The sequence below is a fragment of the Pongo abelii genome, chromosome 6 (genome assembly GCF_028885655.2).
Source record: "Pongo abelii isolate AG06213 chromosome 6, NHGRI_mPonAbe1-v2.0_pri, whole genome shotgun sequence".
NCBI lineage: Eukaryota > Metazoa > Chordata > Mammalia > Primates > Hominidae > Pongo > Pongo abelii.
The window spans coordinates 56,031,502-56,046,778 of NC_071991.2; the positions used below are offsets into that span (position 1 = coordinate 56,031,502).

At 44.6% G+C, this 15,277-nt stretch overlaps 1 protein-coding gene across 3 annotated transcripts in view; it reads left to right on the plus strand.

Moving 5' to 3' along the window:
- Nucleotides 1–15,277, plus strand: part of CPVL (carboxypeptidase vitellogenic like) — a 156,684-nt gene that overhangs the window by 35,913 nt on the left and 105,494 nt on the right. For all 3 annotated transcript variants that reach the window (XM_054558809.2, NM_001131184.1, XM_054558808.2), the window contains 2 exon segments: nucleotides 14,136–14,250; nucleotides 15,206–15,264. In XM_054558809.2, coding sequence (XP_054414784.1) covers nucleotides 14,136–14,250; nucleotides 15,206–15,264 — 174 coding nt within the window.

Below are 15,277 nucleotides of genomic sequence, written 5' to 3' on the forward strand. Positions count from 1 at the left end.
CTAGAGCAGCCAAACCCAGACAGAGGTGATATGTTTCCCATGTTGAGGGTTGAAATGAGGGGAGTGAAGAGACCAGTGCAGCCTGTGGAGGTCGGCTTCCCTAATCCAGCTTGCGGATTCTCTAAGAACTGTTAGGACTGCTTCCCCATCTTCTTTCCACTCTAGTCCTTCTCCCCTACTCTAGCTGGAGAACCCCAATTCCTTACTTTCCCTTCTGCTTTGTTACTTGTTTTTGACACCAGTCAGTTCCTCATTACCCTCTGAATGTTGAGTCTTCTTTGGTAATGATCCAGATGATTTGTAAAAACAGGAACTAAGGGTGAGAGAAGAGATCAGATGGAAACAAAGCAAAAACCCAGTTTTTTTCTTTCTCAGGTTGCCTCTATGTCTAGAATGTAGGTGGTGCTTTGGCACTGTAAACCTGTTCAGGGAAAGGAATTTAGTTTGCATGCTCTACTGGTTGCCAGACTGAAGTCTGAAAACCCCCTTCATTAAACAATGACTGGACTGTTGGTTTTTGCTTTTTCCCCTTAATTAAATGAAAACCTAGCTGTGCATCCCCTGACCAGGTTATATTCTTTTGAGTCCAGTACTGTAGCCATAAACACAACCTAAGATGATCCCAGGAGACACAACGGGAAAGAATGTCTTTTAAGTACATGGTGTTCTAGTGAAAGTGATAGATGAAGCTTCGGGAGGAGAGGGGCAGAGATGAAAAAACGGTACCCACAGATGGGTACCACCATGTAGCAGCCAAAATAGATTGTTCCAAGAACCTCTTACCAGGAAGCCCACATGCAGAGCCAGATATCTGATGCTTCTGGCTATAAATTATGGAGTCACACCAGTTTGGGTGGAGGAGAAAAAGCAGGTGTGACAAGAAGAAGCAGTGGTCACTGAGACGCATTTGGCAGAGATATTAGTTCATTGTCTGTCATAGGGAAGCAGCTGATATTGTCACCAGGAGAGAAATGACCCCTTTAAAAAACCGAAGGTAGAGAAAATAAGAGATCCAGGAAGGATGCCACACTTGTCGTATCCTCTGAGTAATTTTTGGGGGGATGCTGTTTCTCAAATTAGTTTTGTTTTCCTGTTATTGCTGCCCTGTTATTATATACAAATCAGTGCAGAATAAATTCCAGAACTTGAAATTGATGTGCAGTGGGAATACAACCTGCAAGAGAAGGAGTAGGCATTTTGCATGGGATAAAAAATATAAGGAAACTAGCAGAAATGTAGCAGTTATAGCTGCTGGTAATTGAACACTGACTATGTGCTAGGCACTGTGCATTTTCTTATCTAATCCTTACCTGAACCCCATGATGAAGGAATTGTTATTGTCATTTTATAGATGAAGAGATTAAATAATCAGCCCCAATATACTCAACTAGAAATTGGCAGAACTGGAATATAAAGTTAGGCCTCTGATGTGGAAATCCTTGATCTTGGCCGTCATGTATTAGATCCAGAGAAAACGAGTCATGGAAGGCACTTGAGTATAGTGGCCAAAAGTACAGTCTCTTTGGTAAGTCAGGCTTGGATAGAAATCTTGGCTTCACTACTTATGCTAAAGGTGACCTTGGGGAATTTCTTAGTGTCTCTGAGCACTGGTTTCCTCATTTTAAAGTGGGGATCAAAATACCTACTTGGCAATGGTTTTGAGACAGAAGAGATAATAGAGGAAAGCATTAGAGTGGCACCTAAAACATAGTAACTATAGTTGCTATTGTCATTATTTCATTATGATTACAATTATTATGGTTATTATTACTTTTAAAATTATTAACACAAATAATGTCAAGAACTAAACCAGTCACAATTTGAGAGGTTAAAGATGACAGCAAATAGAGGGAAATTGTAAATTAGAAGGACCTGAACCCCAGCCATCAAGGTAGATTAATTGCTACCAGGTCAGGAAATTACTAAGTGAAATTGGGATTTTTCGCACTGAAGAAGATAAGAAAGACATAGAGATTATTACTCTTTAAAGTCAGCATCCTTCTCATTGGAAAAAAAAAAAGCTAGTATTGGACTTTATCTTATAGATGTAGGAACATAGATAATTCATTGGACACATTTAGCCAAAACCTGCAGATCAGTTACCTCAAATGCCATGGAGCCAAAACCTGGGGCATTTAGAGTCAGGCCTAGGCCCCTTTACAGAGGACCCCACCTTGATCCTCAGGCCAACAGGAAAGGCCCAGATTCCTGGATTTGAGAATCTAGTGTCTGTGAAAGATCAGGATTACATTGCTGAGACCTGTGAGGTGCTGGGGCAACCTACGAGAAGGGCTCCCTCTCAGGATCCTGCAGGCTGGGCCCTGCTGAATCAGATACTAGGATGATCAGATAGCACAGTCAGCAGTCAATTGGAGAGAAAATGAACCGCTCTAATGCTCCTGGTCCAGAACAAAAGGCGTTCTCTCTGGCAGTAGAAGAGCATGTCCCAGAGGTGCCTGGAAGCCAACAGAACAGCCCATCCTGGGGGTGAAGGCGTGGAATCAGGCCCCACCATACTTCAGCATGGTGCCATGTACACCCCCTCATCTGCACATCTGAACTTCTCCAATAACACAGGTAATGTGGAAGAGGACAAGAATTCCCAAATGTGCTACTGGCTCATCAGAAATACCTGGGGAGCTTTGGAAATATGATAGATCTCCCAGCTCATTGTTTAGCTGCACCCAGCAGAGATTCTGATTCTGCAGATCTGGAGAGGGCCCAGGGATCAGTGTTTGTAATGTGCTCCACAGTGGTCCCAGTGCAGCGAGTCAATGGGCTGGAATTTGGGAAAAGAGAACTAGAGGTTTGGATACAGGGATTCTAATTCCAAGTCTGCGATTCCCGGCTGTGTAACTTGGGAGATGGCATTCGTATTCTCTGGGCATCAGTTCTCTCATATAGAAATAAAGATGTTAAACCTAGTGGATTGCTAAGGCTTCATCCCAGCGTTACATTCTGCGGTTCTGTAGTTAAGTATAAAAACATCCAGTAACTCCAAATCAGGATGTGGATTGAATGAAGGAGCCCTTGAACGTGTGGCCTGTGTGGTAGCCAGCCCTCAGGCTAGTTCCAAGTGCTTCTTCATCTTTTGATGTATGTGCCCTTGGGCAGTCCCCTCCCATACTGAATCAAGGCTGGCTTTGTGACCAACATGCTAGCAGAAAGGATGATGTTTGACTTCCACGGCTACGTTATAAAGGGCAATATTACTTGTGCCTTGGTCTCTTGAATCTTTCATTCTGAGGAAAGGATGCCATGTTGGGAGGACACTCAAACAGCCCCATGGCTGAGCCTCTGTGGAGAGGAAGTGAGGCCTCCACCCTCCAGTGGGTACCAACCTTGGAAGAGGTTCATCTAGTACCAGTCAAACCTTCTGATGACTGCAGCTCTGGCTGATTCCTTGACCACAGTTTCATGAGAGACCCTGAGCCAGAACTGGCCAGCCAGACACCCTCAAATTTCTGACCCGCAGGAGTCCCGAGAGATCAAATATTATTATTGTTGTCTTAAGCCATTCAGTTTTGGAGAGATGTTGTGCAGCATTAGATAACTAACATAGCTTCTTGTCTTGTACTTTTAGGCTGTGGCTGTGATATCTTGTGACAACTAGCATATACTCCCTACCTGGGGGAAGGATGAGGACATAAGGAGTGGGGATTACTATGCCAGCTACTTTTAATTTTTGTTTTTTTGCCTCTTAGCTCCAATTCTACCCTCTTCCCTGTTCTGCCATAGTAGAGCTCTCAGCATTTCTCCTTTGCAGCAAGCACAATATTAAGCTTTGTCAGTAGAGGGTGCTGGAGAGACATTGCAGGAGGAATTTGGCTTCTCTTTCTGTTCTATGTCCTGCCTTTCGCTTTTTCTTGGCCCCACTGCCTAGTCTGTCAGCAGTGTGTTGAGGTGGGGGGTGGGGACATCCAGTGGCACTCTGCCTTAGCTATGCACCCAGACCACCAAGACTCTGAGCAAGATGATATCCCTGGCTCTGTCCAGGTGATCACCTGGCTGTGGCCCTCCCAGTATGAGCACCATATACCCTAGGCCTTGCTGGTGAGCAGGCTCCCGACAACCCTGCTCTCTCTGCAGCCCTCTCACTAGCCTTGGCCATTTGCACCCCGGAGGGTTGTTCCCTCGTCCCTCCCAATGTGGACACCGTGCGCTCGAGGCTGTGTGCAACCTTTCAGGCAAGCAGGCTCCCAGCCTCCTGAGTCTCTCTGTGTCCACCTGCCAGCCACAGCCCACCTGTTCCTACCTACCCAAGGATGGTTGGCCAGCTTTGGACGAGGGTACTCAGTGAACCTCTCAGCTACTCAGAGGGCTGCAACCATACCTTCTCCAACGAGGTCTGGACAGCAGCCTTGGGAAGGGTCCCCTCCCTACCTTATGGGCTTGTCCATCTGTGAGCACTCCCCCTAGCCCAGGGCATTCTTTGGAGTTCTCTTTGCATATGTATGTTTAGTCCCCTGTAATAACGAATACTTCTAGATATTAACATTTCTTTGTTCCTTAGTGGACATAGGAAGCCTACCTAGCGTGCTGGTCTTTGGCCAACTCTGAGGATGTGGCTGTGGGAGAGCAGGCCCCTCTGGTGTTTCATCTTCACTTTTGCCTAAGGGTGTCTGTGATACCCATGGCTGGCTGGGGCCAGAGTAAACACTGGAACTTGTAACAGAATTAAAGGTGAATGTTTCCAGGTAAAAAAAAAATTAAAAAAAAAATTTAAATGACTCTGTGGTTTCTGACTTCTGATTGGGCCTTAACTGCTGCAGGTACCATTCTAAATCTTTCTCCAGCCCTGAGACACCAAGGGCTGGACATGTGGTCTGGCCTAAGGAACGAGTAATAGAAAAGCCTCGGGAGGAAGAGCAGCCAGTCTTTCTGTCTCAGCCCTATTCTGTCTGAGACCACAGGAATCCCTCATCTGTGCTTCATTCTTCTCCCTTGGCAGATCAACATGCTTTGCTTCTCCAGGCACTCAGCCAAGTACGGCCAACCTTTCATTTCCAAGTTTACCTGTCCTTGCATCATGTAGCCAACGGAGATTAACTAGTACCCATGGCTGCCACAGTCTGGACCACATCTTCTTCCTTGGTCCAGTCAGCTGAGACTGAAGGTGCTGGGTATTAGCCATGATATAAACATGGCTAGCAGGCTAGCCATGGATGAATGGAGACTCATTTCTTAGAGAAGGGGACATGGACCGGACAGATTTATTAAAATATGTCTCAAAATATATCTAACACAGGTGGATACAAATCCACCAGCAATGCAACAAAGATTTGGAGATCACAGATAATTGTCTTCTTCAAACTGACTCTATTTATCTTCTCTTTGCTACGTACTTAATGGCATCAGAGATATAGAAGAATACAGGGTACCAGAGACAAAAAGAAAGTAGCTAAAGGTGATGTTATAGAGCACCACCCATAGGTATATTTGAACACTCTGCAGAAACTTTTGCATGCCTGATTTCCTTTGTGGAAATGAAATAACATAGAGAGAAAGTAACTAACTTTTGCATCAAGAAGGGAAAGGAAGGTGTCTTCTCCACACCTCCCTGCATCCGCCCGCTTCCGTATTCCTTATAAAGTATAACTTTCTGGCAGGAGGCACAAACAGAACAGCCATAACTATCTCATGAAGGAATGAGCCAGGCAGAAAGGTTAGGAAGGAGAAAGTTAGGATTCTAATGGGGTGTAAGCTGGTACAAATCAATGAGACAAGCCAAAACTTGATGAGAGTCGGGAGCTTGGGAATGATGCAAGGAGGCCTCAAAACAAAAAAAGATTTTGAGGCTGGGTGCAGTGGCTCACGCCTATAATCCCAGTACGTTGGGACGCCAAAGCAGGTGGATCACTTGAGGTCAGAAGTTCGAGACCAGCCTGGCCAACATGGTGAAACCCCCTCTCTAATTAAAATACAAAAATTAGCCGGGGGCTGTGGCGGGTGCCTGTAATCCCAGCCACTCCAGAGGCTGAGGCAGGAGAATCGCTTGCACCGGGAAGGTAGAGGTTGCAGTGAGCCAAGTCATGCCGTTGCACTCCAGCCTGGGTAACAAGAGTGAGACTCCATCTCAAAAACAAAAAACAAAAAAGATTTTGAAAAAATTAATTTTCTGTATGATGGTGCCATGGGAGCAATCATAGTAAAGGAAGATTTAGTGAGTAGTCAACACCAACCACTTGAAATAAAATTTCTTTGAAAAGCATGAATGTCTTTGGCAACTTGTGTGTATGTGTTGAGTGTGTGTGTGTAGAATTAAAATGTTATGTACCTATTTAACAATTCTAGTCACAAAATTAATTGCTTTAAATAAAAAGCTCTGCCTTGATTAATACCATTAGTGTAGCAGCTAAAGTATTAGCTGAACTGGGATCTGTATGGCAAAATGGGAGTCCATTTAAACATACTTGTGGGAATTTAAAGACATTTACTTGGGGTACTAATGACTTCAATTAAGGTAGAACACATTACTTAAACCAAGCAAATGATCAGCCTCTGCATATAGAAGTGTGAAGAGGGCCTTAATTAATTTACTAATTGCACTTCTCATCTTAAGCAGTGCCATTGATTTGGATCTGTTAGTGGTTTAGTTGCTATTTTCTCTAACCAAGCGTGGCATTCCTTATTGGAGATAGAAAGAAAGGGGTGGCTAGGGGTATGTAACAGTCCTGAAGATTGGCAGATGCCTGTCTACTTTAAGTGACTTTCTGGTCCAAAATGTTGCCCTAACACTTGTTGAGATACCTAAAGTTTCCTAGGGTCACTCCAATAAAGTCCTCTTATAAAATACAATCATGAGGCTGGGTGTGGTGGCTCATGCCTGTAATCCCAGCACTTTGGGAGGCTGAGGCAGGCAGATCATGAGGTCAAGAGTTCGAGACCAGCCTGACCAACATGGTGAAACCCTGTCTCTACTAAAAATACAAAAAAAATAGCTGGGCATGGTGTTGTGTACCTCTAATCCCAGCTACTCAGGAGGCTGAGGCAGGATAATCACTTGAACCTGGGAGGTGGAGGTTGCAGTGAGCCAAGATTACGCTATTGCACTCCAGCATGGGCGATAGAGCAAGACTGCGTCTCAAAAAAAAAAAAAAAATACAATTATGTTTCTTAAAAGTACTGAAATTGGCAAGTTTTTAGCACCCCCCTATGCAATATATTAACTTACTGTTTCAGTGATGTGCATATGGTCTGAGCAGAAGGTTATCTCTATTCTCTCTCTTTCTCTCTGATGCAAAGGAGGGCCTGGGGGATAAGGGCTGATGGAGGATGAGGGTGGAAAGGAAGACTCAGGGCAAAGGTGATGCTGTCCAGGGAGGGTATATCAATCTGGGGAACAATAGGGCAGACAGGATTTAGTACTAGTTTTGTTTCAATGAGTTTCACTTTCTTTGAATGACATTCCTTTAAGACATGGAGTAGATTTTTCACCATCATTGTGAATAAGCATTGAAATTTGCTAATGTGAGAAATTGTGAAATTCCCTTTTGTAGAGATTCTGGCAGAATAGATAACTTCTCTCCTTCTGGGCCATTCCTTCTGGAAGAAACCCTGAGGTAAGAGTGTCCAAGTTCATGGATTGGTCACCAGGGGTCGCCAGAAGAATCGAAAGGACTTCTGAGGCAAAGCCATAGTTGCTTCTTGTTCTCCAATAAAGGGCCCAGGTTTGTGGGACCCACGGGCTGACCCTCTTCTGTTGCTAGGGAGACTTCTCACTTATTTAGGATTCCTTTGTTCTTTCTTTAATATTTAGAACTTTTTTGTTCCTTCCCTTTTAATCATCAGTTCTTGTTGCAGGACTCTGACCTACAAGTCATTAGTAGAGGTTTTATTTTCTTCTTAAATATGTAGTATGAAGGGATTACTCATATTTTAGATCTCAGCTCAAATGTTACCCCACCATCAGAGGCCTTCTTTAAGTACTTAATCTAGTGTCTCTCCATTCCTCTTTCATATCACTCATTTATTTAGTTACTTGTTTATTGTCTTCCCACACCATCAGAAAAATCATCAGAGCTGACACTTAAATAGATGTGCCAGGCACTGTTCTCAGTGCTGTGCATATATCAACTCTAAAACTGCTGAAAACCTTAGGAGATAGACATTAATAGTATCCATATTTTCAATCAGAGGATGCTGAAACACAGAGGAGTTAAGTAACTTGCCCAAGGTCATAGAGCTATAAAATAGCATAGCTGGAATTCAAACCTTGGCATTCTGGCTCCAGAATCCATGCTCGTAACTATAAAGTATTCTGCCTGCTCATGGGTAGGAGTTGGTCTGCATCCACAGCCTTAGACAATCCCTGTGAGTAGTTGGCGTTGTATGTTGAATGAATTAATACATTGTGGTAAATTCATAGCGTGCATACTGTTCAGCAAAATAATGGTATGTATTGATATAAAGAGATCTTCACAACATATTGTTAAGTGAATACAGCATATATAGAGTATAGCCTGATTCTATTTTTGGAAAAAATCATGTGTATGTATATTGCATATATAATAACTACAGGATGTGTCTATATGTGTATGTGTATGTGCAGAGGAGGACCATAAAGAAAAATCTGGAAGGGTAAACATAAGTATCTCCATGATCATCTCTAGGAAGTAGAATTTGTTGGGGAAGAGGGGCTTTTAAAAATACCTTCGTTTTAAAAAAAAAAAACCTTTAGTTAAGAATAAGTACCATTTTTATAATAGAAAAAGTTTTAAGAAAAATTTTAAAGCTTTTTTGTTTGTTTGTTTTGTTTTGTTTTGTTTTGAGACGGAGTCTCGCTCTGTCGCCCAGGCTGGAGGGCAGTGGCATGATTTCGGCTCACTGCAAGCTCCACCTCCTGGGTTCACGCCATTCTTCTGCCTCAGCCTCCCGAGTAACTGGGACTACAGGTGCTCGCCACCATGCTCAGCTAATTTTTTGTATTTTTAGTAGAGACAGGGTTTCACCATGTTAGCACGGATGGTTTCGATCTCCTGACCTTGTGATCACCCGCCTCGGCCTCCCAAAGTGCTGGGATTACAGGCATGAGCCACCGCGCCCAGCCACATTTTAAAGCTTTTGAAAAAAATAAATGCATTAATTGTTTTGCTTCATACACTCTTGAATTATAACTTCAATATGATAAATGTTTTTAAATTCCTGAATTTTGTAATGCTGTAGATGAATTAAAGTGGTCATTTCTTCATTCGGTCTTAAGTATTGCAATGTGGTTTTGTTCAGGAAGTCTTTTATTCTTTCCAAAGTTGAGAGTAGGCGAAAGGCTGCATTCTCACAATTGACAGCTGAATATATCACCCTAAGGACTGTCACGTAATAACCTCATGCCATTACTATGCACATAATTAATACTGCGTATCATGACATTTGATGCCATATTACATTACAAAAGTCTGCATGCTGTGACACAACTGATTCTTGGGCTTTCGGCATTGAACACATACACCTTTATTTTCCAGATCTGACTTTTACATTTTATTACAGATAAGGGTGACATTAGTTCACAGGTTGGTTGGCCCATCTAAGTAGAAAGATGTATGTGTGGGCTTTTCTTTAAAAACAGGCTTCTTCCAGGATTGTTGAGCCTCATTCACCTCCTCCAGGAAAGTAAATCAGGAGCAAGGTCAGCTGAGGCTGGAGGTGTGTACACAGATCTTGTTATTTAAGCATTCCAAGAACGCAGTGTCCTGTGCTTCAGAGTTGCATAATAAAGATGTTTGGCATTGAGGTGTTTGACTTGACTTTATAGTGTGGGCTCTCAGGGTCAGGCTATTTTTCTGAGTCCAGAGGTCCGGTTCATTGTGCCAGGTCACAGGAAGGGACATGGAAGGCCAAGGGAGGATAGGGTGGAGGATGGGGGAGGACAGGCTGGAGACCAGAGGCGTGAGATATTTAGAGGGCAAACTCTCCATCCACCTTCAGACCCTCAGCCCCGCCTACACATTAGAACCACCTGGGAGCTTTTGAGAAAGACTGATGAGGCCTCCTCCCCACAGAGCGATGGAATTGGAATCTCTGGGATTTGGGCCTAGGCAGTAGTATAAAAATACTACTCTCCAAAAGAGAAAAGCTCTCCAAAATATTTTAATGAGCACATTGCAGCTTCTAGGAGTTCACATGTAGTTTAGGAAGGAAGTGGGGCTGGATATCCACTGGAATCAGTTGGACTCACAGCATCTCACATTCCCTGGGAGGCTGGGAAGAGCAGGGACTACCTTCCACCCAGATCCCATTGTTTTTCCACCTCTCATATGTGTAATTTGCTCCTACTGCTGAGTGAATACAAGTGGAAGGCAGTACTGGTGAGTGGATCTGAGAGGAGATAAAAATCACTTATTTAAAGAAAACACAATTAGCTCCACAGGCAGGTTGGGGCAGAGTTGGTTATTTTTATTCAGCACATTAGAGTTTACAACATCATTTCATGTACAGTTGCTCCTCAGAGCCTTCAAGCAATACTGTGAGGCAGGCATTATGGTCATTGGACAGATGAGGAAACTGAGGGCCAGGATGGCACAGCTGTTATGTGGCCAACTGGAACCGCAGCCTGTCTGGCTCCCAATTCCAGGGCTCACTCTGCTTCCAAGCAGCAGCTTAAAAAGGCTGTCATTGATTTTCATTTTTTCTGCTTTGACTTATTATTATTTGAGACAGAATCTTGTTCTGTTGCCCAGGCTGAAGTATAGTGGTATGATCTCGGCTCACTACAACCTCTGCCGCCCAGGTTCAGGTGATTCTCCTGCCTCAGCCTCTCTAGTAGCTAGGATTATAGGCACCTGCCACCATGCCCAGCTAATTTTTGTATTTTTAGTAAAGGTGCGGTTTCACCATATTGGCCAGGCTGGTCTCGAACTCCTGACCTCAGGTGATCTGCCTGCCTCAGCCTCCCAAAGTGCTGGGATTATAGGCATGAGCCACCATGCCCAGCCTCTGCTTTGACTTATAAAACAAAACCCTCATTCTGTTGACTTGTTCATAGATACTTGAATGCTTGAGGCAGGGGGAATAACTAGTGAAACTGATCAGAGAAGTTGTGGGCTACAGGAGCGAGAAAAAAAACCCCACACAGCCCACTTTCCTATTCTGTCATTTACAGATAGATTGTGTTCAAGCCATCTACAAATTCCTCGTGATTATCTATTATAGCAATAGCTAATATTTGGAGAACACATACTATAAAGCCAAGGTTTATGAAAAGGAATTCATTTAATCCTCCCAGCAAGCATTCAGTGTAGCTACTATTATTGATCTTTTTTTAGTTTTTATTTTATTTATTATTATTATTATTTTTTTGAGACGGAGTTTCTCTCTTGTTGCCCAGGCTGGAGTGCAATGGTGCAATCTTGGCTCACCGCAATGTCCGCTTCCCGGGTTCGAGCGATTCTCCTGCCTTAGCCTCCCAAGTAGCTGGTATTACAGACGTGTGCCACCAGGCCCAGCTAATCTTTTTGTATTTGTAGTAGAGACGGGGTTTCTCCATGTTGGTCAGGCTGGTCTCGAACTCTTGACCTCTGGTGATCCGCCCGCCTCGGCCTCCCAAAGTGCTGGGATTACAGGCATGAGCCACCGTGCCTGGCCTATTGATCCCATTTTTATAGGTGGGGAAACTGAGATCCAGATTGCTTAGGCAACTTGCCCAAAGTTACACACTGGCCGGTAGTAAAGCCTAGATTTGAATCCAAACAGTTTGGGGCAAGAAGTTCCACGCTTATTTGTTATATAATACTGCGCTGACCCCTGGAGCTTCAGGCCTGCTCATCAGAGGCCCCAGTCAGACTCTGGGCTTCTACCATTTCTACCTGTTTCGTTAGTCATAATAATCATTTATATTTATTGTGCTTTTATCATACATTAGACATTGTTCCAAGGGCTTTAATTATGTTGCTTAATTTGTTAATGCTCAAGAATGAGCCCGAGAGGTGGCGCCTCATAGGAAGGGTGTGCCCCAGCTCATGGCCATTCTTACCAGCACCTATCTTGTAGCAGGTCCCCCTGGGCCCCTTTCCAAAGCCTTGAAGGACTCTGTCAGGCTCTTGGTGACTGGGAAAGTTCCTCTATGCCCTCTGTGGCCATGGTTAGAACTCTGCTCAGCTTTTCCTGCAGGTCTTGGCAGTGGCATCCCACGTCACCTTCTCTTGAGTCAGTCCTGCCTTCTGCCTCAGCCTTCTCCCGCCATCCAGGTCAATGGAACGCATCCACTCAGACCTTCCAACGACACCTTGATTTGTCTGTATAGCCAGGCCAAGTCAGAGGTGGCGGGATTTTATTCTGGGCTGAAGCCAGGGGATCCTTGCTGACTAACCATCCAATGAGCCATGCCATCATGCAAGGGCCCGCTCTTAGGTCCTGCTAGAAGCCAAGCAGGGGAGCCAAGTAGAGCTTTTTTCAGGTGGTTCTGGAGGATTCGCCTGGCGACTGTGCCTTCCTCCCTTTCTAGGTCTGTTCTGGTGAGAGGGTTTCCCTTGTCATTTCCCTCATGCACAGCTCTGCTCTCTGGCTCTGCTCCTGGCTGGATCCTTCTCAGCTTTCAGGGCTTAGGGCAGCGCTCGGACCTCATTGAAGCCTTCGCTAATCACCTTCTCCTTTTCAGCCTCCAATGACTCTTAAATCACCCATATTTCCTTTTCACACTCTCCAATCATTGTCTTTATTTATTTATTTGAGACAGAGTTTCGCTCTTGTTGCCCAGGCTTGAGTACAGTGGTGCTATCTCAGCTCACTGCAACCTCTGCCTCCCTGGTTCAAGGGATTCTTCTGCCTCAGCCTCCCAAGTAGCTGGGATTACAGGCACCCGCCACCATGCCCAGCTAATTTTTTGTATTTTTAGTGGCGATGGGGTTTTACCATGTTGGTCAGGCTAGTCTTGAACTCCCGAACTAAGGTGATCCACCCGCCTTGGCCTCCCAAAGTGCTGGGATTACAGGCATGAGTCACCGCGCCCGGCCTTGTCTTTATTTCTTACTTGCTGCCTATATTGCTCATGCAATTCTAAGTTCCAAGAGGACATGCGTTTTCTTCTTCACTCAATGTTCTGTGTACCTAGCTCCCGGCACTATGCCTGGCCTATAATGGGTGCTCAATAAATACACATTGAATGAAATAGTTGAAAAAGTCTCTGTCATTGAAGGTGATGGTATTGACACTACGGCTAGTAGCTCATTTTCAACGTCACCGCCCTGCCAATACCCTTTTCTAGTTTATGTCTCCCACATCTCCTAAATAAATCTGTACCTTGTTCAGGGTTTTGTTGTTGTTATTTGCATTGGCTAAAGGCCCCTGGGGCCTGTCTGCTCCTCCTCATTTTTCCACCATGTTGAGTGAAGTTGTCCTGGTGCCTATGGACACGTTCTTTTTTTTTTTTTTTTTTGAGACAGAGTCTCGCTCTGTCACCCAGGCTGGAGTGCAGTGGTGCAATCTTGGCTCACTGCAACCTCCGTCTCCAGGGTTTGAGCAAATCTCCTGTCTCTGCCTCCCAAGTAGCTCGGATTACAGGCGTGTGCCACCACGCCCGGCTAACTTTTTGTGTTTTTAGTAGAGACAGGGTTTCACCATGTTGGCCAGGCTGGTCTGGAACTCCTGACCTCAGGTGATCCGCCCACCTCGGCCTCCCAAAGTGCTGGGATGACAGGCGTGAGCCACCACGCCCAGCTGTGAACATGTTCTTAGTGAGTAAAATCAGAAAGGCGTTTGGGCTCTCAGTGCAGAAGGGAAAGTGTCACTGAGAATGAATTCTTTGTTGTGCCTCTGTTGGGAATATATGTGTTAAATGGAAGAGTCCCAGATTTTAGTTTAAACAGCTAAAAATATATAACCATGCCCTAGGCAGTATGCTAGATGTCTGGCAGCATGCACAAGCCAAGCATCTACATTTAAGGAGCTTTCGATCTCTTGGTGGGAAAAGACTTCACTGCATGATAAGAAGACACCAGCATACCAGGCACAGCCTCATTCAAAGAACCAAAGATAATCAGTACTTTGCTTACAGTGGAGAGTGGTTACTGAGGTCTGGGGAGATTTTGTGGGATTTAGTCATAGCCATGTAACACAGAGGGGATTTGGGTAAGTTTGCTTGTGTGTGTTCTGTAGCCTTAGTGAGTGTTCTGTGTGGTCACTGGTTTTACTGTTTCCTCTAGATACAGCCAGAAGATGCCCCAGTAGTTCTCTGGCTACAAGGTGGGCCGGGAGTTTCATCCATGTTTGGACTCTTTGTGGAACATGGGCCTTATGTTGTCACAAGTAACATGACCTGTAAGTATCCCTTGCCCTATATTTCCTATAGAATCTTTCATCTGAGCCTCGTATCTGCTCCAAAACTAATTTAGAGTAAACACTGAACCACTATGAATAGCTTAACCGTTACAGATTATCAAAACACAACTTTCTGGCAATGTCCATCCGAGAAGGAGGCGCCTCGGGGTGAGTGTCCTGACTGGGCTGCTTTCTCCCTTGAAATTTGGGTGAAAAGTTCTAATCCGCTTTCTTGCAGTCTGCTGCTGACTCAAGCATTCTGGGTTTGCAAAACAGTTGGTATTTATTACTATTTGGGACAGCTCTTTGCAGTGGACTAATGGGTGGAATTATATTCTTAATTACTCACATGAACTGAACACTTTGTGGTTCAGTCGCACTCATGATCTGATAACTTGGAAGCAAGACGCTATTCCAGGTGGGGGCTGAGGCAGAGGAGGGATAAAGAAAGAGCAACATCTGGCTGTCACTAAGTTTACCTTCATCTCATTTTTTTTTTTTTTTAATTCTGTTTACTTCCCCTGGGTCAGAATTTGGAGTGTGAGCCAGTTTGTGACTCAGTATAAAGGCTTATGTGTCAGTTTTGTTGAAGTAGTTCTGTTCAAGAGATGGAGCATTAAGGATGATTGATTTAATTGGACATATGGATATTATTGCAGAGGTGGTTGGTGGGTGTTTTTTCATGAACCAGCTTTGTTCCAAGCTTTTGTTGGGTTTTGTTTCCAAGCTTTATCTCAGGTGTAGAAACGCTCTGGGCTGGGGGAAAGTGAAGGAGAGGAGTGGAGAGGGTAAAGGTGCAGGTGCCTGTTCCCCACCATGAGAGTGTTCAGCGCTGTTAGAGGGTACACCAGCAGCTCACGAGGACCGGGGGGTGTGTTGGGCTTCTGACCACCATGAGGCCTCGGTGGAATGCTTGTCCATGACTCTATCTCACCCCTCTTCTTTGTTTTCACAGTGCGTGACAGAGACTTCCCCTGGACCACAACGCTGTCCATGCTTTACATTGACAATCCAGTAAGTCCGGGAT